General features: G+C 45.2%; 1 protein-coding gene across 1 annotated transcript in view; it reads left to right on the forward strand.

Moving 5' to 3' along the window:
* The window catches only part of CREBBP (CREB binding protein), a 92,864-nt gene that overhangs the window by 49,552 nt on the left and 15,485 nt on the right, over positions 1–27,827 (forward strand). The window contains 19 exon segments of the mRNA XM_068244189.1: positions 1,623–1,799; positions 3,899–4,148; positions 5,937–6,047; positions 10,434–10,658; positions 10,772–10,868; positions 13,603–13,749; positions 15,967–16,084; positions 16,816–17,011; positions 17,100–17,153; positions 18,620–18,744; positions 19,041–19,217; positions 20,539–20,982; positions 21,071–21,089; positions 21,092–21,139; positions 21,142–21,236; positions 24,222–24,399; positions 24,478–24,596; positions 24,758–24,997; positions 25,086–25,174. Of these exon segments, the coding sequence (XP_068100290.1) occupies positions 1,623–1,799; positions 3,899–4,148; positions 5,937–6,047; positions 10,434–10,658; positions 10,772–10,868; positions 13,603–13,749; positions 15,967–16,084; positions 16,816–17,011; positions 17,100–17,153; positions 18,620–18,744; positions 19,041–19,217; positions 20,539–20,982; positions 21,071–21,089; positions 21,092–21,139; positions 21,142–21,236; positions 24,222–24,399; positions 24,478–24,596; positions 24,758–24,997; positions 25,086–25,174 (2,909 nt within the window).

Genomic DNA, 27,827 nt, shown 5'->3' on the forward strand with positions numbered 1-27,827 from the left:
CGCAGCGTGGGAGACTCCGTGGGACGGATGAAAGAAGAAATCTGCTAGGTAAGATTAACTCCCCTGTACACACCTGCTCAGGTGCATTAATTAGGAGGATAAAATCTGAATCAGTCATTTGGATTTCATCCTTTGCTCATCCCTGCTGGCATGCATCAGAACCTCATTTGTGGAGGAAGACTTGTTCACAGTATTTGTGGTCTACACATGATCTGCAATCTGCATAGACAAATGAAAGACCTTAGACTTTCATATTAACATTTACGTGTGTAGTGCATTTTGTGTGATGTTATTACACTGCAGAGGGCATTTGATTTGTACCCAAAATCATGTGCACTGTACACACATTTACGGATGATGAACATATACTTGACCAATTTCTTGTTGCCTTTATTTTGATGTATCCGTAGACAGGGATGGGTCTGTACAAACATCAGACTGACACAGTGCTATGTTGCCCACAGGAAAACCACAAACCCTATTCTGTGTGCTCTGATTTTTGGGGCATTCTCAAAGTTCTGTTTAGTTGTACTGAGTGGGACAGAAATGAATTTGTAACAAAAATGTGCATGTAGTGCTTTTGTGATTTGTCGAGAATTGGTTTGTACTGGTAGGGATATCAATATAAGCTTCGTATGAGAGGCCATGTTTCCCAATCACACATGGGGCCTGATTCACAAAGCGGTGCTAACAGTTAGCACCTTGGTGAAAAGCCCTTTATCATGCCTAAACTCAGTTTAGGCATGATAAGTTTAGGCGTGATAAGTTTAAGCGCCAACTGCGTTAGCACCGCAGTGCACAGCTGATCAAAAGTTTTACGCTAGCAAAGTCTGGTGCAATTTGTGTAAAGTTTAATGGCGCTGCTTTACGTGTGGGACTTTGCAAGCGATCTAAACTTATCTAAACTTATGCCTAAACTTATCACACCTAAACTTATCACACCTAAACTGCCTTTTCACCAGCGTGGTGCAATGGTTATCATGCCTAAAGTCTCTAACTGGGTTAGCACCGCTTTGTGAATCGAGCACATGGTCTTGAAAGCAGATTGGTTTACGAGCAGCTGATACAGGACCTTGATGTCTTTAGGTACAGTCATTGGTTTATCAGCCCAGTAGTAATGGAGAAAGTTGGTAATCTGTACAAAATCTGATGTATTTATCTTGCTGTGAAATCACCTGTTCATATTTCCGGTTTTATGCTAAGCATTTTTATTGAACTATAAGCGGCTACATTCTAGTCACCGGCAGAAAGGGTCTGTATTACCACTTCCAGTATGGGAAGTTAATGTTATGCATTGTATTTCCAAGCTGAAAAAAGGGCTTCAGATCGGTTGCCATGGGCTGGTCTGTATAAAGCATCCTAGCTGTGTGTTGGCAATAGGTATTTGGTGTATTGTTCATGAATCAGTGTTGGCTTTTTTTGGGTGTACTACTAAAACTTGCATACCAATATTTTGTGATTTGGTAAGATGGGAGAAATGGCCGTTGTGACAAATATTTGTTTTGCATGACTTTGATGTCTTCATATTTTAATGTTTAACCGCTTCCTTCTCTAATTACATGGAATGTCTAGCGGCCCCTTACAGCATTTCTAATGTCTGCTTTGTCATCCTTCTCCTACAGATGGGACTTCAAGGCAATAACAGCCCTTTTGGACAAACGTTCAACCAAGCCCCTGGGCAACAAATTCGAGCTCAGGGGGTAAATCCTCAGCTTCCCACCAAGCCTAGCATGGCCAACAGCCTGCCTCCCTTCCCCTCGGAAATGAAAGGTTCACCTGTCCCTAATGTGCCCAGCATGGTGAGTTTTGTTTTTGTTCTCAAACCAATGCAGAAAGCTCTCTGCAAGGCAAACCTGCCTCAAAGAAAGTGTATACTGATGTTCCTCTGGTGATTACGTTCTAATAAATATAGAAGCAAAGGGACACTAAATATACTGTTCAGGTTGTCTTAAGCAACATTGGAGAATATACTGAATTAAGTAGCAACTTTAGAAAGATGGTGTTTGATAAATATAAAGTGGTTGTAACTTATTATGATCTTTTTCAGCTATTTAAAGACTTCTAAAAGCTATGATGTAAGGGGAAAGGTACTCGAGCAAAGATTGCAGCTTTTGTTAAAGGGAACACGAGGTGAGAGGGATATGGAGGCTGCCATATTTATTTCCTTTTAAACAATACCTGTTGCCTGGCTGTCTGATCCTGTCTCTCTGATAGATTTAGCCATAGTCGCTGAACAAGCATGCAGCAGATCGGGTACACTGACGGATTTGCCATATGCTTGGTTGTGACTCGCAGTACTTATGCTATAGGGTCAACAAGGCTTCCAGGCAACTGGCATTGTTTACAGGGAAATTAATATGGCAGCTTCCCTATCCCTCGCATCTTGGGTTCCGTTTAAGTTTTTAATGTGGAGAAGTGTGTTCAAGCTATACTGTTCTCTATTAACAATCCAACTTCTTTTTGAAAAGTTGGCTAAAGTGAATTCACATGCTTTATACTTGTCACCTACAACAATGATTTGTGATGGTGTCAAGTGAGAATCTAGTATAAAAACCGGTTGCCAAAAATGTCTGCATTGTCCTGTTCAGAGATAAGCGGAGTTGGCTAATGATAGCCCCACTGCCCTTGTAATTCACATTGGAGGGGGAGATCTCCTCACCTTTGTCTGTATAGTTAACCTGAACTCGAGGTGCCTGGTCCCAGTCTCTGGTGCTTCATTCAGCTGACATTTGTGCCTCTTTTACGAAATGTCACTTTAAATGTGCTACAATAACAGACGCCTACATCCTCCCCTTGGTGCATATGAGGTCAGAGGTGACACCTGTATGCAAAACGTGTTGCAAGATTGGCTGAATAGAACACCATAGACTGGGCCCAAATGCCATATGGTCAGGTAAGTATGCAGGCACGCTTCATTGTAACCGGTTAGTGTCTTGCATCTCTTATAAAGGCTGTCATGATGGTCATACTTCCTATACGAGGGGAAATAATGATGCCACCTGTTATGTATTGGAGTATAATTGCTCTGGACATATGTTTATATGTGCATTATAGCTGCTATATATGGATTTTTAGGTTTGTTTGGGTCCCATTTTCTTTGCATTGCAGACTTGTAGGTCAGGTACTAGTCTTGAAAAAAAAAATCCCTGCAGCACATTCTTAACACACTGGATTATTTTTGCAGTTTTCTTTGACAAGTGCTTGAAAGGTTTACAGGTACAGCAAAGTCACTGTTATCCAGAACACAGGTAAGTGGGTGTCTCAATTAACCAGCATTCCTGAGGGGGGATAATAGGGACAGAATGTTTGGGGGGTTTGTAGGGCATAAACTATTTACAGATCCTCCAGGCACCATCTCCTACACGTCCTACAGCTCCCGTCGGCTTTCCGGCGTCCATGCATGGCTCCTGGCGTGCCGCCTAACCCAATGCGGGTCAGGTGATGCATCGGGAGCCGTACACAGAGGGCGTCAAAAAGCTGTTGGGTGCTGCAGGAAGTGTAGAAGACAGTGCTCAGATCAGTAAGCAGTTTCTACTGGGGAGGGGGAGTGGTATAAGGGGGGTGTTTAGTACTATTTTTTTTCTGGCTGCAACCGGCAAGCACACTTATCCGGCATCAGGCAATCCCCATCCGTGCTGGATATTGGGGACTTTGCTTCTGTATTCGGTAACCTATAAGTCAGCTGTGGAATCATTGGCTCCTCTTAGTGTACCGGTTACCTGCTGTGCTGCTCGCAGGAGAAGGTTGCCTCTAAGCTACCAGAACAAATGTATGTCTGGAAGTGACTTGTTAGAATGGCTGTGGTATGCAGCATTTGAACTCCATATTATATTCCTTCTGATGTTGAATGCTAATGTTTAAATTCTCTAAAATGAATTTCTCCCCCTTTTTTTCTCAGTCTCCTTTGCAGGCACAAGTTCAGCAAGTTGGCATAGGTACAACGGCCCCCATGGGAACCGGCCCCACTGCTGATCCAGAAAAACGCAAGCTTATCCAGCAGCAGCTTGTGCTACTGTTACACGCTCACAAGTGTCAGCGGCGAGAGCAAGCCAATGGCGAGATGCGGGATTGTGCACTTCCCCACTGTCGTACTATGAAGAACGTACTAAATCACATGACACACTGCCAGGCCGGAAAAGCCTGCCAAGGTACGGTGCTGGCGGGATGTGCCAACCCAGTAAAACTGTTGTTGGCAAACCAGTTCACAGTGCGCATATTACATATGTGTACAGCACACTATTGTAGAGAGCTGCACACTGTTTTAACACAGTGTGCCGACAGCACCATTACTTGCCTATGGGGGGCTCTGCTACCCTAGTATTGGGTCTGTTGTACTGCACGAGCCGTTGAAAATAGTTTCATTCAGTTTAATTTAGAATGCGCTATGTTCCCTCCTGGGGAGCATCTGCATTGACCTGGCAGTTCAAAGATTCCGTCTGTGGAGCACACTGCAGATGAGATGTAGTCCATTGATGTGAGGGTGGGGCAGGGGGCCTAGAGGAGGAGCAGCCTGTCTTATGGGGAAGGTTCATTGTACAATAAATGTATCCTGGCTGCTATGCGCACTTTAAAGAGACTCTGAAGCGAGAATAAATCTCGCTTCAGAGCTCATACTTACCAGGGGCATGTGTGCCCCTGCTAAACTGCCGCTATCGCGCCGCTAAACGGGGGTCCCTTCACCCCCAAACCCACCCCTCCAAGACTTGGTCATAGTCTTGGTCGTAAATCTTGTCTTCCTAGAGGCAGGGCTAACTGCTGCAGCCCTGCCTCCAGTCGCGTCTATCAGACGCGCATCGCCGCCTCTCCCCCGCCCCTCTCAGTGAAGGAAGACTGAGGGGCGGGGGAGAGGCGGAGATACGCGTCTGACAGACGCGTGTGGGGCAGGGCTGAGGCGGTTAGCCCTGCCCCAATGCGGAAGTGCTCCCCCGCTTTACGGGGAGGATTTGGGGGTGAAGGGACCCCTTTTAAGCCGCGGGATAGTGGCGGTTTAGCAGGGGCACACATGCCCCTGCTATCTATGAGGTCTGAAGCGAGATTTATTCTCGCTTCAGACTCTTTAAAGCAAGCCTATGAGCTTTGCAAACCAAAAAGATTGGATACTTAACCTCTGGAGAGGGAAGCCTATGGATACTCTAGAGCAGTGATAGCTAATTTTGGCACTCCAGCTGTGACAAAACTACAAATCCCATCATGCCTCTGACTCCTTGAGTTATGCTTAGAGCTGCAGAGTATTGCAATACCTCATGGGACTTGTAGTTCCACCGCAGCTGGAGTGCCAAGGTTAGCCATCACTGCTCTAGAGGCTTCCCCATTCTGCTCCGTCAGGTCCTTCTAGTGCTGAGATCCCTGAACTTTACAGGCATGCGGCCGCACTTGCCTGTGCAGTAGCATGGACCCACTTGGACTTTGGCAGGGAAAGCCAAGCTTGATTGGGTCCATTGTACTGCGCATGCAAAGCTGTTGACAAGGGCTTGCCGAAGGTCTTTCATGGGGTGCATCACTGGAAGGGCCCAGTATAGGTGGATGGGAGAAGCCTCTCGTTTTATCCAGAGGCTTCCCCTAAATTCAGATGAGTAGACAAGACAAATAACATTTATATCGCGCTTTTCTCCTGGCGGACTCAAAGCGCCAGAACAGCAGCCACTAGGGCGCGCTCTATAGGCAGTAGCAGTGTTAGGGAGACTTGCCAAAGGTCTCCTACTGAATAGGTGCTGGCTTACTGAACAGGCAGAGCCGAGATTCGAACCCTGGTCTCCCATGTCAGAGGCAGAGCCCTTAACCATTACACCATCCAGCCACCCCTTTGGGGCACACTTTTATCCCTACAGGTACACTTGAATATTTGTGTTGTCAGCATGCAGCTTAAAATCCATTTATACAGCCAGTAAAGTGGTACATATGTTTGTTTTTCATGTAATGTGTTCTTCATCCCACAGTTGCCCACTGCGCTTCCTCAAGGCAGATAATCTCTCACTGGAAGAACTGCACGCGGCATGACTGTCCTGTGTGTCTACCTTTAAAGAATGCCAGTGACAAGCGAAATCAGCGTAAGTGTCTTTTCTTTAGCCCTTCCGTTCTTGCCTGCGTTCAGCCTTATCTAATGGTGGTGGTGGGGGGGGGGGGGGGGCTAAAGGAAAACTCTGGCATCTCTAGTTGTCACCTGTTTCCTATGTAATGAGCCCTGATTATAATACCTGGCAGGTACTGGGGTTATAAATAACACTAGATCTGGGTGTGAACAGACTTAATCCATCTTGCTCAGGTCGTATTAGTATGATTTCCCTTCTATTGGGATATAGCCTTATGGTATTTACTGCCCTAACCCAGTTGTTGCATACAGGAGTTGTTAGTCTAATTTACTGCTTGGCAAGTAGTTTGTGTGCCAGATGCAGTAACTCGGCAAGGAACATTTTACTGTGTTAATCCGAAATCCCAAAAGATATTTAACAAGCAGGATTCGGGGTTTGTTTATAATATAGGGCACCCCATATAGTCATGGGAGAATCTGGTAATCTAGAGGCAACACCCTCTGCACTGTTGAGAAAGTCATATGGACAGCTTGCCCAGGTTCCCCAGTGCATTCAGCGCAGATGTCAGAATTTGGCTATAGCCAATAGGACCTCTTCCCAGTAGAGCCTGTATCACATTCTTAGGTACTCATCTTCCACCTTTTCCTTTTTCATTATTATTATTAAAGTATAACTGTAAGAATAAAAAAAAGGCACTTTGGGGGGTTTTCTTACTGGGGGTGGGGGGAGCCTCTGGATCCTCTGGATCCTAATGAGGCTTCTCCAGTCCTCTTCACCCCCCTGGATCCAGCACTGGCAGCCCTTGAAAATACAGCTGACAAGCTTGTCGTTATTTACCTTCCCGGCTCCAGCGCAGGTGCGGTAGCAGCTTTTAATGGGCTGTGGCGAAAATAGCCGAGCACGATTGGCTCCGCTCTATTGTGCAGGCGCACGTTGACTGCGCAGTAGAGCAGACCTGATTGGGCTCTGCTATTTCTGCTTAAGCCCATCGGAAAGCCGCTACTGCACATGCGCTGAAGCCGGCATGGTAAATATTTACATTGCTGTTTGGGAGTACTGGTGCTGGATCCCGGAGGGGGAAGAGGTCAGGAGAAGCCTCGGTATGATCCAGAAGCTTCCTCCTCCCTAGGTAAGTACCCCCAGGGCCGTTTTTGTTTTTATTTTACAGATTCTCTTTAAAATAAATCTAAAGGTGGCCACACACAATACAATAAAATGATCCGATTTTACGTCCATTCGATAAATCTAATCGAAAGCTGCTTTTTTTTTTTTTTTTTTTCATTCGACTGAAAAATAGGATCGCATTTCCCGTTTTTTTTTCCCATTTTAATCGATCCGTAATGCTGGAAATTTTTCTTTAATTTTTCTAAAGATTGTATGGTGTGTGTTTGTCAATTTATGAATACACACCCTAGCCATTTTCTCAGTTTCCAATCATTTTTATCATAATTGGGGAATAATTGAACATGTGTGTGGCACATTGGTCAGATTTTTGAAATGTTACAATCAGTCAGAAAAATTGTTTGCATTTCTTGAATTGAATAGATATTTAAAAGATTGTATGGTGTGTGGCCACCTTAAAGGGGCCCATACACCTAATTATTTTCCCGCCAATATACAGCAGATTCGATCACTGATCGAATCTGCTGTGAAATCGTTGCCCAAACGCTGACAGAATGATAGATTTCTGTCCGAAATCAATCATTCCCGTCGGTCCGTGCGGGAGATTTTGCTCAATCGCCGGCGGGTCGGGAGTGCGTCGATAGCGGCGTTCGAATGTCCGACCGACGCTAGCGGCAATACATTACCTGATTCGGCCGGCGCGAGTCCCCGCTGTCACCGCTGCTCCTTCTCCACTGGGTTCTGGGTTCCGGCCGGCTTCACTCACTTACTGTCCCGACAGGAAGTTTAAACAGTAGAGCGCCCTCTACTGTTTAAACTTCCCCGGCAGGAAGTTCAGTGAAGCTGGAGAGCCCTGGAGCCGAGCGTGGAGAAGACAGCAGAGACCGGGGGACACACGCCGGCCGGATCAGGTAATGTATGCAGGGGGGGGCAGCGGCAGCTCCACAGATTGTGATCGGTTTCATGCTGAAATCTGTTTGCAGTTTAGGCAGCCATACGATCCCTCTCTGGTCAGATTCGATCAGAGAGGGTTCTATCTGTTGGTCGATCTGATGGCAAATCGACCAGTGTATGGCTACCTTCATTTTTGAAGGAAACAAATCTGAGACCTATTTTTTCAATTGGATAAATTAGTTTGATTATTCCGTTGGATCGAGTATAAAGATTTTTCCAGCATGTCCGATCAGATTTTTGTCGAAAAAACAGGATAATCATTCGAATTTCTTGATCGAAAAAAAAGTTAAACTTTCATTCTATTTGATCATTTAGATCGAATAAGCGGGAAAATCGTTTTTATTGTATAGTGTATGGGCACCATAACATAGACCTAACTTGTGAAGGTAATCAACATACACACATCAGGATTAGGTGTTTTAAGCCCTGCAGCAAAAGAAGAGGTGCCCTCAGCCAATCAAAAAGTACCTTTGTGTGGTTGCTGTTCAAAAAAGGCGCATTTAACACTATATATGAGATAGATTAATGCAGTAGAAAAAGAAGGGCCATAAATGTAGAGGACCTCGGTGCTGAGAACATTTTTGAGTTAACGGGAAAGCAGAAAGAGAGCAGGAAAACTTGGGTGAGGGCTCGGGGGGGCCCCCAGAGCTAGAGTGTGCCATTTCAGTATCCTCTGTAATTAAAGTATTTTAGAACCAGGTACTCGAGGCCTCTTAATGTGTGAGTGAGAAGGCCTTGCTCTTATTCATTAATTAGATATGAATGGGGCCCTGCCATTCTGGAACTGCGGGCCTTTGTCTTCCAAGAGCGCTCCAAGTTTCTCCAAGAACATTATATTATGTCATCTGGAGTGGAAGCTGTCAAAATTAATTGTTGTTCCTCCACACCCGAATGATAGTCTGGTAGTAATTTAATCTGAAGTTGAACCACCTTCTGCCTTCATGCAGAGTAGGGCCTCACTTGTGGTTTTTATTTGATTTTATTATTTTTTGCAAAGGGTATAAATTATCCTTTTCTGATCCAACATTTTAGCTATAATCTATCAGGTGTTGGGTACCAATGCATCACAGCTTTGTAAGGTACTTCCTACAGCATTGATGTCTGTCAGGGATGGGGCCCACTTAGATTTCCAAAACAGCTTTGCAAATGTATTTAAATGTTGGGGAACCCACTAGTGCGATTGTGACTAGGATTAATCGCAATCGCAGGACATACAGCATTTTGCACGCAATGCTGTGTATAGAAGCGCTGCAAAATCACTTTGAAAAGCGATGCAGCGATTTGGGGGCCGAGCATTTCAAATTTTAAATAGTTAAATATACTTAATGTCCCGATGTCTGGCTTCTGCCCATAGCCCCACCCACTTGTAGAAGAGGGCACAGGCGCTTCTCTGATTGGTCCAAGAGAAGCACCTATGACCTCTTCCATTAGGGGATAACGCTACAGACGGAAGCTGAACAGCGAGACACCTGGTAAGTATACTAAAGTTTATTAAAAAAAAAAAAAAAAAAAAAAAAAAAGCTGATCGGAAGGGCTGTACAGTTTACTGTACAACGCTTTCAATTTGGAGCCAACCGCTATTGCAGTCTGACTAGGAATTGCTGCACACAGTGCTTATGCGATTTAAATCGTTGCAGTGATTCCTACTGGGGTTCCAGCCCTTAATGTCAGCTGGTCAGATGATTAGTGTAAATGTTGAAAATGATAAACGGGCTACTCCTCTGTTTAGCTAAATACTTTTGGGGCCAGGTCACATGGGCATTGTGTCGCCTGCGCAGTACAACAGACCTGACGGAGATTGGCTATTTTCGCCTATCTCCATGCGGAGAGCCGCAGCAGCGTCTTCACTGGAGCCAGGAGAGGTAAATAAATCGGCGCTTGTCGAGGGAGGATTCCGGGATTCTTCGGGGGAGCCAGCGCTGGACTGCCTGCAGCTACAGGGGAGGGGGAAGCCTCATTCGGACCCTGAGACTTCCCCCTCCCGAGGTAAGTACCCCCCAGGGGAACTTTTGTTACAGGGTCTGTAAGTGCTGTCCACTCAAATGAGTGGACAGTGCTGGTAATGTTGTTTACCATCATCTGAGCAAATGTCTATTAAAAAAAAAAAAATACAATTTTGAATGCAAGTATATTGCATTATTGATCAGATTCCAATTTTAAGAATTTTTAATCACATAAACAGACTTTGATTTTGCCTAGCTGTGATTGTTTTATTAAATCAATAATTATTTTTTGAACAATTGCATCTTAATGTTGGGTATTCAGCATCAATCTATTGAAACTGGTCAGTTTTAACCCATTGTACTTAAATGTATGGACTTTTAACAGCTCTCCTGGCATCCCCATCAGCTGGAGTTCAGAACCCCATTGGGACTGTAGGCGGCACCCAACAGTCGGCTCCAACATTAAGCAGCCCCAACCCTATTGATCCTAGCTCTATGCAGAGGGCGTACGCTGCACTCGGACTTCCATATGGTAACCAGTCTCAGGGCCCCGGACAGCAGCCGGCACAGACCCAGGTTCATCAGCAGATGCGAGGCATCAATTCCCTCAGTGAGTAGCTCTGTGGCATTATTGGAATTTTGGGGTTTAACGTTGGACCGGATTTTAATTGAAACTGCCTCTTTCTGGGCTAAGGAATAACGGTTTATCAAATTTTTTTTTAGGTGGTAATCAAATGAATCTGTCAGCTGGTGGAATGACTGCCGAACAGTCCAGCCTTATTAGTGACGCTGCTCTTCCTTCTGCTCTAGCAAACACAAAGTAAGTGTCGTGGTCCTGCTTAAGGTCTTGTATGGAAAAGAAAGTGCTTGACCGAGTGAAATTAAAAATATGGGGAATGGGTTAAAGGGAAACTTGCATAGCACTCACCTTTCTATCAGTCATCAGTATTCCCTCTCCTGATCTTGTACTGGTTCATGGTCATGTGTTGTGCAGCTGGTGGCTCGGTCTTTATTGGAAGGAGACCTCAGCGCTGATGTTTGTCGATGGCCCAAGACAGTTTATTTGGAGATCCTTTTGCTTCCTTAAACACAAAATGGTTTAAACAAAGTCCTTAGTAGAGGATATTGTACTCTTTATACCATATTTTTCGGCATATAAGACGCACCCCCCCCCCCCCCCAATTGGGGAAAAGTCCCTATGTCTTTTATATGCCAAACACAGGGAGTCCCTGCCTTTACGAATGTCCACCTATAAGAGCTTTAGCGAAGTCAGGGCGCTCCCTATATTGTCCCGCGTTAGTCCTCCTCCTACCCGGTGTATAACTTTCAGAAGCCGCAGCATGGCTAACCTAATCCATGGCTCCATTGGCGATCACAATCGCTCCTCTTTCTCACGGCGCCCCTAGTGTCGTCTTCTGCTGATCGTTTCATCAACAGAAGCCAGTACTAGGGGATCAGTAAATGAAAGGAGAGGAGAGGTCTGTGATCGCCTCTGGAGCCGATGGATGAGGTGAGCTGCTGCTATTGAAAGATATATGTATGTGTGTGTGTGTTTCTTATAGTCCGGAACATCTATGCCGAAAAATACAGCACTTACACATTCATGTGAATTTAGAAAGGCAAGTGATATTGTTAGAAGTGCATTTGAGGATGGGCTGCCTGGCCATTTGCTGTGTTTTCTGAAAGGATACACAGCATATCCAGCCACACGCCCTTCCTCATGCTGTTCACTGTAGGAATGGCTATGCTTTCCAATCACCTTCCAGTTGTTCGCCTCTGCTGTTTGTTGAAGGGGTGGGGTGCAAGGTATCACATGACCATAGCGGTTTAGGACAGAAAGATATAGATAATTGAGTAATAGTTTATTAAGGCAGTGATCTCTTCATGGAAATTCATGTTAAAGGGACACTGTAGGGGGGTCGGGGGAAAATGAGTTGAACTTACCTGGGGCTTCTAACGGGCCCCCGCAGACATCCTGTGCCCGCGCAGCCACTCACTGATGCTCCAGCCCCGCCTCTGGTTCACTTCTGGAATTTCAGACTAAAGTCTGAAAAACCACTGCGCCTGCGTTGCCATGTCCTCAATCTTGCTGATGTCACCAGGAGTGTACTGCGCAGACACAGACCATACTGGACCTGCGCCGTATGCTCCTGGTGACATCAGCGGGATCGAGGACATGGCAACGCAGGTGCAGTGGTTTTCAGACAGTCTGAAATTCCAAAAGTGAACCGGTGGCGGGGCCGGAGAATCAGTGAGTGGCTGCACGGGCACATGACGTCTGTGGGGGACCATTAGAAGCCCAGGGTAAGTTCAACCCATTTCCCCCCCCCCCCCCCCCCCCTACAGTGTCCCTTTAAATGTGGCTTTATAGGTTATGTGCTCAGTCAGCTAAGACAAAAGTTTTTGGTGGCGCTTTTTTTGGTGGCAACCTTGATGGTGGGGAGGTGACTCTTGCTGTTGGCCATGTTTTCAGATTATTGCTGTTGTATTGCTTCAGTTCCTCTACTTTGTGTTATGTACTTTGTAGACTGCATGCTGCTTAGTAAAGCCAAATGTGCATATCTGTTGGAGCATTGCTGGGCAGGTGCTAAGGGCCCCTTTCCACTGTATCCGAATACGCCAGCCGAATGGGGTCCGACAATATGCCGTCTGAATTGCTTGCTGGTGCCAGTCTGGATGGCATACTTTAGTTTTCCGGCACACTCATCCAAATCTCTATAGCCATGCCGATTCCGCTTCGCAGCCGGACGGGTGCTGCATTTGATTCAGAAACGGATGTGGTTCCCAGTGGAAATAGGCTCTTAGGGTTCTTTCACATCTAGAACGCGTGCAGGAGCAGTTCTCCTGCACGCGTTATAAGGCCTGCGGCGTGTCATCGGGATGTTGCGGTGCAACGCAATCAGCGGCGGTAGCTATTTATTCACCCGACGGGAAACGCCAGCTCCAGACTATTAAAAGCTCTTGTGTGCGTCGAACCGCAGCGCACCAAAACGCAGCATCTGTGAAAGGTAAAATAAGTCTATGAACTTTCATTTTACCTTGGTTAACGCAAAGTTTTGAAAACTGGCTCAGATGTGAAAGAGCCCTGAGACAGTGGTTCTTGTGGGGCCTTAACCTAAGCATAACTGATCAGCTCCCTCCTAATCCGAAACTAGTCAGATAGTGATAGATTCCTATACCACACGACATACTTTGTCTACATCAGATGAAATCTATGGAAACTGCAAGGGTTTGATCTATGCCGTGCCTGGCTGTCCTGCTCTCAACATGTCTGATCACACTTTAGATCGATAAACTTTCTGAAATTGATCAAACGTGAATCATTCAGACACCTTGGGCACAATAGATTTGTGGCAGATTTGATCAAAGCGGTTGAATCAGCTGAATAATTTGATGCCTAGCTTAATTCTCCTAATTTCTATGTCCAGCTTTAGGTGTATAATGAGTTTTATGTGGGGGGGTGCGTTCACTTCAGTAGGGAGTAACCATGTTTGCGGTTACTGCTTCTGAAATAATGGCTATAGCTGATGCTTAGCTGTCTTTCCCTATTCCAGTTCTTTACTAAGTGATGGCAACAATCCCAGCAGTGTGGGCAACCTGGGCACAATGCCTACTGCTGCACCTCCTTCCACTACAGGTGTGAGAAAAGCATGGCACGAACACGTGACGCAGGATCTCCGAAACCATCTGGTCCATAAACTGTAAGTCACTGGCAGAGGAAAAGAGATGCTTGTCTTAAAGGCAACCAGCGCATAAGGTCGGTCCTTAACAGTGTAAGCCATTGGAAATGCAGGGCTTAGGGGGAGCATGATTACTTGCCTACAGGGTGCTGCGCCTCTGGTCCACCTGTCCATTTAGGGTTTGCCATCTTCTGCTCAGACTTACTGTAGCGATTGCAGTTTGTATGTTCCCTGTAGTGTTGTACACATGCACCACAATGCATGTTAGGAGATGTAGTCAGTGACTGCGATTTCAATGAATTCCCAAATCTTTCAATCCTCTGTGCCTTTATGCTCCAGTTTGTGAACATAGAAAAAATAAACAAACATAGCGTGATTCTGTAAATAACATATAATTCCACCACGTGTAATGAAACAGGTATCACAGCTCCTCATCCTCTGTAATGGCTGCCAGCCCACAGACAGCATGTGCGTTTTACTCTCCAGTGATTTTAAAACTTTCACCTTCCACCACACTGTGCTGCATGAATATCACCAAGATCTCCAGCCTCTCACCTTTTACAAATGCTGCCAAACTATAGGTCAGCTATAGCGCTTAATGAGTTCCACTCGTTGTTTTCCTCACCAGTTTATATCTCCTTCACAACAACGATCCATCAAGCTTACAACCTCCGCCCAACGCGTTTCGTATCTAATACTCATCAGGGGTTATTTGATACGAAACGCGTTGGGCGGAGCTTAAGGACGTGGACTACAGCTCGTCTTGGATACTATATGCGCATAATTTTATGGGAACATGTGAGTGCAATTCCTTTTAATGTTTTAAATTAAAGCAACAGTTTTACGCTATGGAGACTCCGTTTTAGTCAGTAGGTTGTAAGCTTGATGGATCGTTGCTGTGAAGGAGATATAAACTGGTGAGGAAAACAACGAGTGGAACTCATTAAGCGCTATAGCTGACCTATAGTTTGGCAGCATTTGTAAAAGGTGAGAGGCTGGAGATCTTGGTGATATTCATGCAGCAAAGTGTGGTGGAAGGTAAAAGTTCTAAGATCACTGGAGAGTAAAACGCACATGCTGTCTGTGGGCTGGCAGCCATTACAGAGAATGAGGAGCTGTGATACCTGTTTGTGATGGGACCACGTGAGAATTTCATTACACGTGGTGGAATTATGTTATTTACAGAATCACGCTATGTTTGTTTTTATTTTTTCTATGTTTACAAACTGGAGCATAAAGGCACAGAGGATTGAAAGATTTGGGAATCCATTGAGAGCGCAGTGTCCGTGGAAATCTAAGACTGGTACACTTATGTTTGGTGGAAAAGGACTGCGATCCAATATAGATGATTATTTGTTTTTTTCACAGGTGGACTTTATAATTTAATTTCTTCAATTTATAGGTGGACATTTATTGGAGGTGTATAGACACCTTGTGGGGTGGCATACAGACACAGTATAGGCTCCTTTTTTGTGTTCACAGGGCGGGAAGATTGCACTATTGAGCGCACTTTATTGATAAGAGTATAGTGACTGCGATTACAGCTCTGTATTAGCAGTCAGACTAAATCTCCCAGCATGCATCGTGGCATGCACTCACACAACACTGCCGGGAACATAAAAACTGCAGTCACTGTGGCAAAATGTGAAGAGGAGGCCCACCCCAAGCGGATGTGTGGGGGAGACAGAGGAGCAGCAAATGTTGCTCCCTCTAACAATGTCCAACAACACATGCAGTTAAGAATCTCCTTTATGTTGAGGTACATTTAAAAATGTTTTTTGCTGTGGTGCTCTGTTTCCTTAAAGAGACTCTCTAACGAAAAAAAGTTCTCCTGGGGGGTTCTCGCCTCTGTACGGGGAAGCCTCTGGGGGGGGGGGGGGGCGCTGTTGAGGCTCTCCGCTCGGAAATAGGTGGAAATACTTGAAGAAGACTTGCGCCTGCGTAGTAGAGCAGACCGACAGAGATCGGCTATTTCCGCCTATCTCCCGAGTGGAGAGCAGATACTGCGCTGGAGCTGGGAAGGCAAATATTTACATCCCCGCCGTTCGGGGGGGCTTTGTCTCTGCCCGCGTGGAACACAGGACGACGGGAGAAGCCTCGATAGGATCTGGAGGCTTCCCCCACCCGAGATGAGTACTCCCCAGGGGAACTTTTTTTTGGTTACAGATTTTCTTTAAGTAGGTGAAGTGAATTGTGCTGTTTGCCATCCTGACTGTCGGTCATTGTGTCTGTCTGCAGCGTTCAAGCAATCTTCCCCACTCCTGACCCAGCAGCCCTGAAAGATCGGAGGATGGAAAACCTAGTGGCTTACGCCCGGAAGGTCGAGGGCGACATGTACGAGTCCGCCAACAGCCGGGTATGTATTTGTGTTGGTACCCTGACAGGCAGTGTAAAGTCTATTAGTTGATTCTTAGCTGACGGAAGGCACTTCACCATTATTTATTTTTCCAGCAAATGTTATTTTCCGAGAAATGTTTTATATAGTCTGTGCAGTTAAATATGAGGAATGTTGAAGTACAGCTCCACCCAAGAAAGAGCATCATTGTTTCATGCGCCCTCTAGTGGTCTTCCCATAGAATTAACTGATCACTGATTTAGGAGCAATTCCATGATGTATTAAATATTGCTCTTGCTATGTCTCTTAGTGAATTTCATTTTCATGTACCTCTTCCCCCTCTCTGCTGTGAAAGAATGAATAAAACCATATTTTCTTAAACTGTCTTGATGAGACCCTTACCTTGGATGATGAAGAGTAAAATTTAGTTTTTTGCAGACAGGACCGGTTGTATTTAACCTATACCTGAACTGAGAGGGATATGGGAGCTGCCATATTTGTTTGTAAACAATACCAGTTTTCTGGCAGTCCTGTTTATCCGCTGCCTAGAATACTTTAGGCCGTACACCCTGAACAAGCATGCAGATCAGATGTTTGTGACTGAAGTCCGACTTAATCTAGTTATAAGTTAACTATAAACAGCCTGGCTGGTCTATCCATGGTTTTGTAAATTGCCAGGAGTCTAAGCAAGCGTCTTGTTTCTCCAGTTGTGTTGAATGGTTAGGCAATTTCTTTTGTCATCTTTTATCCAGGATGAGTACTACCATTTACTGGCCGAAAAAATCTATAAAATCCAAAAGGAGCTAGAGGAAAAGAGAAGGTCACGGTTACAGAAGCAAGGAATCATGACAAATCCAGCCTTACAGACGCCGCCTGGGGCACAGGCACCTGCTCTTCCACAGGCTACAGCTGCAGCAATGGGCCAAGCACAGGCAGTCCGGCCAGCCAGTAAGTAGAATGGACAGTATATACCGAGTGTAAAGACCCTCTCTTCTACTGGAGTATAAACTTGACACTCTGTACTTTTCCTCTTTAGATGGCCCCCTCCAGATGTCTTCAGTGTCCATGAATAGAATGCCAATGGCTTCAGGTATTAATGTTCACTTTTCGTAAGATGGCACCTATTTTGTGCTTTGTTTTGAAAAAAGAATGTATGATGATGTTTTGAACTTCTCAGCACTATCCTGCTATCATGGTTGTTTTTACAGCCAGATACAAGTGTATTTGCTTCTGTTTACTTTCCAGAAGAGCCTGGCTCTATTCAGCTGCCTCTTTTGCCCACGTAAAGCACTGTTTTTGTTAACCCTTGCAATAAAAAGTGAAAAAAGCAAATAGAATTGATACTTTATGTACCCATATTTATCTTGTCACGTCAGTTCAGCTATGCTCTAAACCAGTGTTCCCCAATCCTGTCCTCAAGGCCCAACAGTGCATGTTTTGTGGAAATCCACAGTTAATCAGCTCTGCTGAGACACTAATTATCTCACCTGTGCATGTTTGTGGTTTTCTGAAAACAATGTACTGTTGGTGGGCCTTGAGAACAGGGTTGGGGAACTCTGCACTAAGGCCTCTTTTCCACAGACTGTTGATATGCAGTATAATGCCTCTCAAACTCTCACAACTGTTCACTGCTGCCTGGTAACTGCTCGCTGCTGCCTGGTAACTGCTTGCTGAGCGAACAGCTTTGTGGAAAAGAGGCCTAAACAACAAATCCTATCACTATTGTGCTTAAGATTTTTAAAGTCCCGGGATGTTTTTATAAAGTTGCAATCCATGTGGGTGTATGAGCCTGTCATTTATCAAGTGGCCTCTGTTTCACATCCTGTGGCGCTACTGTATATTCTAATGTTTTTGAGAAGCCTGCTGGTATGTTGGATGCTGCATTATCAAGTTATCAGGAAATATTACCATTTTCTGAGAGCTAGTTAGCTTGCTAATGTGGGGGTGTTCTAGTATCTTGGAAGTGTGAGAAATGGGACTCTCTCTCTTTAAAGAGAACCTGTACTGAGTAAAAATATTTAAAATAAACACATGAGGTAACTTCAAATGAACATTTACATAGTTACCTTGCCATCAGTTCCTCTCAGAGGCTCACCATTTTCTTCTGACAATGATCCCTTCCAGTTCTGGCAATATTTTGTCAGATCTGAAATATATCAGTTGCTGTCAGTTATAGCTGAGAGGAAAACGTACCAGATAATGTCTGATTCCCTATGGCTCAAGTGGGCGATGTTACAGTTTAACTGTGTGCTGACCAGAAAGCTGTTATGGGTAATGGCCATTTTCAAAATGGAGGGCAGAAAATCCCCTTGATCACAGTGAACAAACAGGACGCGGGACAGGAGAAAGACACTAAGGAGTAGACTACATGGAAGGTAAGTATGACCTGTATATGCTTATTTTGACTTTTAATTTTCAGTTCAGGTTTTCTTTAAACTTTTCTATATAATGCTAGCAATATAAATCTTATCAATGTCCACAAAACTCAGTAGTATAACAGATGAGGTAAAGATGACTTGAGTCCTGTCACTAATTTTTTTTCTTTTATTACAGCAGGTATGACCCAATTCAACAGCATGCCCATGGGGAATGTACAGATACCTCCTGGGCCAATGGGACCTCGTGCAGCTTCCCCGCTCAACCACCCTACGCAGATGAACAATATGGGCTCTGTGCCAGCTGTGAGTACCAGCTTCTGTACAGCTTATTGGCGTATTACAACTGCTAGGTGACTTTTCTGAACCTTTCCTAGTGTTGGCAGAAGCACAAGAGCCTTGTCCACCTCGCCTCACAATTAGACTGATTAGCATCTGAGCTATCCATAAATGTCTATTTTATATATTTTGTTCTGTATAGTTGAAATTATAAAGGTGGCAATTTTTTGAATGTGTATTTTGGAAATTTGAAGCAATTTTTTTACATGTATAATTTTGAACTTTGAAGCAATTTGACATGCCTGATTTGTATGTTTTCATAGATGGCCATGTCTCCATCCCGCATGTCTCAACCCCAGAGCATGATGGGAACTCATGCTAATAATTTAATGGGTCCAGCACAGACTCAAAATCAGTTCCTGCAGCAGGGGCAGTTCCAGACCAATGCAGGAGGATTAGGAGTGGCACTCGGGCAGACGGCAGCAGCCGCCGTATCACAGGTAAGGAATAGGGCTGAAGGTGAATGAGAGAAGAGTGGAGTTTTAAGTGGGTGAAAGGGAATCTGAAGCGAGGGGAATATGAAAGCTGCCATATTGCTTTCATATTTTGATATTTCTTCTATCTTTTTTGTCTTGGTTGAGTCACATATCCAGAAGAACTGTATATCATTGAATCTAAGTCAACTTCTTTTATAAATCCACAGCAATATTTGACCCTCTTAATGCCTCTAGTATAATTCTACCCAGCAAAGTTAAAAGCGGACCTGAACTCAGAACTTTATCTCTGCTCTAAAAGAATAAGCAACAGCATAAAATTCATGTCTTTGTTACAGCTGATACGAATCCTGCAATAAATCTGCAGTTTGTCTAATTCCTACTTTCATGGAAGCAAACATAGGGCTAATATCCTATGTTTACTAATGAGCTCTCTGCCATGGCAGCCAGCAGACAGTCAAGGGATCAAATTTCACCCTCTGATTAGTCACAAATGAGAGGGGTTTAGACAGGCTAAACTCTCTAAGTACATACAGGGTGCATTTCTCTCTGTTTTCCTTCTGTCCAGTGCAAGAGTTCAGGCCCACTTCAATGCACATGGGAACCTGGAAGGGGTTAATGGATACACTGCATAAAGTATTGCAGCCATTTACCCTTCCTGGTACCCCACATGCAGCCAATAACCCTCTTGGTCTCCCCCCCCCCCCCCCCCCCCTTCCCCATCCTATGTAATCAGGGCAGCCAGTATCTGTCCCACTGCCTGGATTTGTCCCTATCCCTCAGGCCAGGTAATCGTGCAACCAAGATCCACCCTCACCAGGTTATTTGCACCTGAGGAAGGGTAACACCTGAAACTAGTGGTGTAAATCATATGCCACTGACTTGAATACAAATCGCCTAGCAAGAGTGCGGCCTTTGTCTCTTGTGTGGTACACCCTTTATATTACTTTCACATGACGGACCCTGGCCAGTCACGTAGCACTGAGAGTCACATTCAGCAGGTGCTGTATTTGATTGGTCTATCCCAAGCTGCCTAAAATTTTCAGGAGTTAGTATATTGACTGTGCTTGTCTTTCTTAATGCACATTATCTGAATTGCAGTTGTTCTTCCTGTGGTATTTGTGCTTGTCCGCTGGGTGCTTCATTTTTTAGCATAGGTCCAGAAATGTTAGCTTAGCTGAATTCTCTCCAGTATGGCAGTGATGAGGTGAATGTAAGAAAAGTTGCTAATAAGAATATTGGTTCAGTGTGCTCTAAAGGGCTTTGTATCATGTTGGTGCAATGTAAGCACATGACAATAACCTGTGTCTTCTCTTTTCTTTACTAGCAGGGACAGGCGCCTGCTGCTTTGCCAATTAGCAACTCTATGAACATGTTGGGTCCTCAAACGAGCCAGCTTCCAAGGCCAGCAATCTCCCAGTCTCCTCTGCATCAGACGTCTCCTCTGCATCAGACGCCTCCTGCTGTTCCAGCTACACCTGCTGGCATGTCTCCTGTCCAGCATCCAACACCAACTGGCATGACCCCTCCTCAACCAGCAGCTCCTGCTCAGCCTTCCACTCCGCTGCCCCCAGCTGGGCAGACTCCTGCTCCCACGCCTGGCTCCGTCCCCAATGCCATGCAGACGCAGAGCACCCCTACTGTACAAGCAGCTGCCCAGGCTCAGCTCACTCCACAGCCAACTACTCCTGTGCCCAGCCAGTCTGTGCCCACGCCGCAGCCACCTTCAATGCAACCAACTTCTGTGAATGCTGCAGCCCCTGCCACTCCAGTATGTTACAGCTTCATTTTCATTGTGAAATTTTACATTTGGGGGTTATGTTTTACCAATGTGTTGAAACCTCTCTTGTACCACTTAGTTATCGCAGCCTGCTGCAAGTGTGACAACCGGGTGCCCACGCCTGCTTCAGTGGCCAGCACAGACAACCAGTCAGCCCTGATCATCCGATGATTGAGGTTAAGCAGGAAGTCAAGGTGGAAGAGTCCGAGACTTGCAAGACTATGGAAGAGCCAAAACTGAGGTTAGTATTAGCCACAATGCAGATCACTGGGAAGGAGTTTGACTGGTTTAGAGTTTCCAAGTGAAATCTCTAGCTGTTCACCTGGCTTATAATATGCTTTCAACCATTACTACAAGTAGCATTATTTTGCTATTGGAAGCTCTCATGAAGTGACACGCAATGGGAGAAGGCACCCTAATGTAGAATGTAATGGCTAAACTTGGTTAATGAAACAGTCTTAACTCAGGTGGGAGGTTTAAAGATAATTGTATTGGATCACAAGAAAAGACTAGGCCTTTCTGCCCGCTTCCTTGGGTCTACAATGCAGTGTCTTAGGCAAGCAGCTGCATGTATGAACTGGGAGCACCTATTCCAGTCCGTGTAAGCACTCATAAAGTGAGTGTAAAGGTGGCCATACACTCGTTAGATTAGCAGCAGATAGATCATCAGATAGATTTCTGATCTTTCTGATGTGTTTAGGAACATATTTACTAGGAACAGATTTCCAATAGATTTGAAAATTCGATCTGATGACATTTTTTGCCATCAAATTTCCATTCGGTCCAATGCAAAATGATAAGCAATCTCAACAGATTGACCTAGATTTTCAGCATGTCAGAGCGATTGAAATCGGCCGCAAATCGATCGGCTGGTCAATCGATTTGATCGATCGGGCGCTAATCGGCTCAGTGTATGGGCCCCGTAAAGCAGACCTAAACCCAAAACTTACTCTCTGCTGTCAAAGATAAGCAACAGCATAATATCCTTTAAAGAAAACAAAACATGGTTTACAGCTTAACCTTCTGCCGCCCGCGTCACGCCAGTAGGCGTGGCCGCGGCGGCAGCCCCAGGACCGCCTAACGCCAATTGGCGTAAAGTCCTGGGGCTCTGTTTTGCATGAGATCGCGCGCATGGTGCGCGGCATCTCATGCACGGAGGGCGGAGCCTCCGCCCCGCCTGCCGCTCGGAGACTGTTAGACGGCGATCGCGCCGTCTTTTTAGTAGGTGCAGCGCTGCGATGAGCAGCAGCGCTGCACTGGGGACAGCGTGTGACACGGCTGTCCCCATGGGGGACAAGAGAGCGATCGGCTCTCATAGGCAGAAGCCTATGACAGCCGATCGCCGTAATTGGCCGGCTGTGGGGAGGGAGGGAGGGAGGGAGGGAAGGATTTAAAGGAAGAGGGTTTTTTTTTAAAAAAAGTGACACAAATATTTATAAAAAAAATAAATAAACATGGGGGAGCGATCAGACCTCACCAACAGAGAGCTCTGTTGGTGGGGGAGAAAGGGGGGGGGGGGGGGAGTCACTTGTGTGCTGAGTTGTGCGGCCCTGCAGTTTGGCCTTAAAGCTGCAGTGGCCAATTTTGCTAAAATGGCCTGGTCACTAGGGGGGTTTAGCCTGCAGTCCTCAAGTGGTTAAAGAACTGCTGCAAAAATCTGCAGTGTCTTCTTCCTGGTTCCTGGGAGAACAGAAAGTTAACCTCCTGTGTTACGTATTACTACTTGCACACTACTCTGCACAGAACTGACAGCTCAAATTACACTGACTCACTACTGTACTTGCAAATAAGATTAGACTTTAGAATTAGACAGCCTACTCTCCCTAAACAACACATACAGGATGGATTTCTATGTGTTGTCTCTTGTGCAGTAGTTTAGGCCTGCTTTAATTGGACCTTCAGAGGGTGTTTTCCATTCCCTGCTCTAATTCCCACAAATGTTTTGCAAGTTGACACGAAAACACATTGCTACTTCTGTCAGTTATTATGGAATAGCAATTGCATTGCAAAAAATTGCTTGAAACAGAAGTGCTGTGCATTGCAACAGCACTTGTGTTTTTTTTATGCACTCAAATGGGGAAGGGAACTTTATCGACTGTGATGGGAGCAGGTAACTAGGTCACAACAGTTTTGGAATTTTAAACCATTACAATGAGAAGGGCAAAGGAACACAGTGTAGCTTTATGTAGGACTTGGACTGTGCACACTTTTTTTCTCATAATGGGGTTGATGCACTAAACTGCGTTAATATTGGTATGCACATACAGCACACAGCAAAATTACCTGAGACTAAAATGATTAAAGCATTTTCTGTACCTGGGGATTCATTTAGGCTATTGGCTGCCTTGCCATAATCCCTAGGCCGCTCTGATGGTCAGCTGGCTAGCCCAGTCTCTCCTTCCAGTTGCTGCGAGTCCAGCTGTACTGAGACAGCTGGAAGAACAATCAGTGGCCTGGGAGGACGGCGAGGGAGCCAGCGGCCTAAGGCTCCCTGCACACTGCAAATCCGTATTCCGATTCCGATTTTCAATTCCGATTTTCCCTAAATACATTCAACAGAAAAATGGATCAAAAAACGCAGCATGCAGTAAGGATTAAGAATCGGAATCTGATGTAAAAACCGATTACGAATCGGAATCGCATGCAGTGTGCAGGGAGCCTAAAGGAGGCTGAAGGAAGCACCAAGTACGTTTAATCTCAGATACTTTAAAGGGACACTTAAGTCAAACAAAAAAAATGAGTTTTACTCACCTGGGGCTTCCAATAGCCCCCTGCAGCTTTCCGGTACCCTCGCCGTCTCCCTCCGATCCTCCTGGCCCCGCCGGCAGCCACTTCCTGTTTCGGTGACAGGAGCTGACAGGCTGGGGACGCGAGTGATTCTTCGCGTTCCTGGCCACAACAGCGCCATCTATGCTGCTATAGCATATATCATATACCATATAGCAGCATGGAGGGTGCTAATGTGTCTGGGAACGCGAAGAATCACTCACGTCCTCAGCCTGTCAGCTCCTGTCACCGAAACAGGAAGTGGCTGGCGGCGGGGCCAGGAGGATCGGAGGGAGACGGCGAGGGTACCGGACAGCTGCAGGGGGCTATTGGAAGCTCTAGGTGAGTAAAACTCATTTTTTTTTTTGTGTCCCTTTAAGTGCAGCTATAGATTGATAAATCACTTGATAGACTTTTTTTTTTTTTCCCGCCTAACTGTTTTGTTTCTGGTACAGGTGAAAGAGGAGGTTCCTCCACAAGTTAAAAAAGAAGAACCATCTGAGGGCACAGAGCCTAAACAGGAAGCAATGGATACAGATGAGAAGCCGCCAGAGATTAAACCGGAAGTTAAAGAGGAGGAGGAGAACACCAGCAACAGCACTACCCCTCCATCCACTTCACCTTCTCAGCCACGTAAGAAGAGTAAGTCTTCCTCCTCCTCTATTGCAGTGCGTAACGATTTGAATGAACTCTGACCTGATTATTTTCCCCCCTACTTAGTATTCAAGCCCGAGGAGCTGCGCCAGGCTCTGATGCCCACTCTGGAAGCGCTGTACAGACAAGATCCAGAGTCTCTGCCTTTCAGACAGCCTGTTGATCCACAGCTGCTGGGAATCCCAGTGAGTAGATCTATCCTTAATAAAAGAGTAAGTGACTTACGGTACAATGTCCACTTGCATGCCATTGTGATGTGTCTCCGGCTAGCTGTAGGTTCCGCTAGAGATCATCTGATCTTTAGCCTAGGACTGTAATATGCTGATGGCTGTTTTCTCTGTCATAGGATTACTTTGACATTGTGAAAAACCCCATGGACCTGTCGACCATCAAGAGGAAGCTCGACACGGGACAGTACCAAGAGCCTTGGCAGTATGTGGACGACGTGTGGCTGATGTTCAACAACGCCTGGTTATACAACCGCAAGACTTCCAGGGTTTACAAGTACTGCACCAAGCTGGCAGAGGTGTTTGAGCAGGAGATTGATCCTGTCATGCAGTCGCTGGGCTACTGCTGCGGGCGAAAGGTAAGACCCGGATGTCGCCATGTAACGTACTGTCACACTGCCATAAGTAGGGACGTGAACTAACTTCTTTCTCTTGTTGCTGCTGCAGTTTGAGTTCTCACCGCAGACGCTGTGCTGTTACGGCAAGCAGCTGTGTACCATCCCTCGCGATGCAGCATACTACAGCTATCAGAACAGGTGAGTCTGTGTATCACACAAAAACATCACCAGGTTGTGCTCTGCTGCTGGCTTCAAAATATTGACAAGAGTTTTCTGTACAGTACCAAAGGGTACACTGGTACAGATACATATCAGTAATTATGTGCTCTTAATTTTAGTCAGCCTCCCTCCAGCATTTTTTGTACTTAAAGTGCGATTCCGTTGTCTTAAAATAATGCCTTGCTTAACCTCCTTGGCGGTAACCCCGTGTGTGATACGGGGTAAGCCGCCGGAGGGTGCTGCTCAGGCCCTGCTGGGCCGATTTACATAAATTTTTTTTTTCAAACACGCAGCTAGCACTTTGCTAGCTGCGTGTTTGGTCTGATCGCCACCGCCGATGCGCCGCTACCCGCCGCGATACAGGCCGCGCTAGGCTAGCTACATGCTACGAAAAAAAAAAAGTTGAAAAAAACCCTCGCACATAGCATACCGCCAGGGAGGTTAAAAATAAGGTGACATTTACACCTGTTTTTAAGATATCTGCATGTCACTTGTCATTTATGTAATTTTTTTTTTTCTCAGAAGAGATGTTTTTTCATCTTGTTTACAACATAGCTTTTCAGCATCCAGTACGTGGGTGTCAAACTCAATCACGAAAGAGACCAAAACTCACAACAGTCATAGATGCGGGCCAAATTAAGATTAAATAGTCTCAAACTAAGTGCGTAACTACAGCAACCATGAGGGGCCTGCTCCTTTCCATTCTGCAGAGTAGCACAGTGGAACAGTTTAATATTTCCCTGCTCCGGTGCTGCGTATGGTCTCCTCTGATCTTCCTGACTGCCACACGCTGTATACGGCATACCTCTGGTTCTGAATGTATTTCATGTGATCAGAAGCTGGAGGTATGGAAGCTTAGCGCAAGACTGCCAGTATCTAATTTCAACTTGGACGGCAGCGTGGGAGCGATCCGTGTGGATGGGGCTGGAGGAAGCTCCAGGTATGTATACATCTTGTATAATTATTCAGGTCTGAGTGGAACAATGTGAATGCCTATGTGAGTTTTTCTTTGACCTCAGCGTTTGTTTTATTTGATTGGTGGCACTCTCCATGCTAGAGAAAGTTTGCTAACTGATAAGGACTGTGGAGTCGAAGCAATTTTTAGGTACTTTGAGTTGCAGTCTTATACATTTAAACTGTAATTTTAAAAAAGATAAAATATTATTTCAGATAGAATGAATTTGTCTATATATACAGTAGTAACATTGCTTACTCCACAAAAACGAAATAAACTAATCAAAAAACGTTACTTGCACTGCTGCAATAAAGCAGTCACAGAATGTTCAAAATTAGATGCACTTTTTTGATTTACATATAAAATAAATGCACATTTGAGATTGGTGTCCACAAATTACTGTATTTTTCGAACTAGAAGACGCACCTAGGTTTAGATGGCAAAAATGGGGGGGGGGGGGGGGAGATTAACACTAACCCTGGTGTGTTTATGGTGCAGGGGCATCTTATGGATAATTCGTAAATCTGGTTCAGAAGAAGCTTGAAGAATTTCCTCGTTTCCCTACAGAGTAACTGCACTTCACTTTCAAGGGACCCAGAGATGAAGCACCCTTGTGTATTTTACCATATATATCAGTAAGAACATTAGAGAAAACACTTACCATGCTCTCTGTTTCATCCTCACTGCTAAAAGTGTCTGTTATCAGCTGTGATAAGAATCCCGGACTGAGCATTCAGTCTGGCTTTGCAGGGAATAATTATAGCTGAGTCATTATAGCAGAGCCACAAGTGGCAGGCTTGGGCTTGAAAAGACACCAGAGAAGATAGACTCAGATATAATCTTTCTGTAGCAAAACTAGACTGAGTGCTCAGTGGGGGATTCTTATCAGAGGTGATAACAGTCAGATTCAACAGAGAACAATGAAACAAAGAGCAGATTAGATGTTTACTGTCCTGTTCCCACTGATTTATAAGGTAAAATACAAGAGGGTGCTTCATCTCTGGTTCTCTTTAAAGGTGGCCACTAATGATCCCATCTTGTTTATCAAATTTTATGAAATATATGTAGTATAAGGGTAAATTGAGTGAATACATTGAATTGATAATTTAGGCATTTCCTTATATTACATAGAAATGGTAAGAATTGATCTTTAGTGGCCACCATTAGAAGTACCCTCAGTTAGATTGCCTAGGGTCTGAATGATCATATTTCCTGTCTGCAGCCTCTACATGTACTCTTACCCTGGGCTTGTTTTGATTTGTGTTTTAACAGCTATATCCTAAAGTTTAGTTAAAGGGAACCTGAAGTGAGAGGGATATGGAGGCTGCCATATGCATTCCATGTTAAGCAATACCAGTTGCCTGGCTGTCCTGCTGATTCTCTGCCTCTAATACTTTTAGCACATAGACCCTGAATAAAGATGTGGATTGTTTCTGACAAATTTCCACTGAGATCAGCCACATGCTTATTTCAGGTGTGTGATTCAGACAGTACTGATGCCAGAATGATTAGCAGGACTGCTGGGCAACTGGTATTTTTGAAGAAAATCTGTAATATAAAGGAAAACCCTCCCTTGAGATGAGAAGCCTCTGGGTCGTAATGAGGCTCTGCCGCCCCCCCTCTCCCCCTCCCCCCCCCCCCCCCCCCCCCATTCTTAACCCTCTTGGATCCAGTTCT

Source organism: Hyperolius riggenbachi, chromosome 7, assembly GCF_040937935.1.
Source record: "Hyperolius riggenbachi isolate aHypRig1 chromosome 7, aHypRig1.pri, whole genome shotgun sequence".
NCBI classification, from domain to species: domain Eukaryota; kingdom Metazoa; phylum Chordata; class Amphibia; order Anura; family Hyperoliidae; genus Hyperolius; species Hyperolius riggenbachi.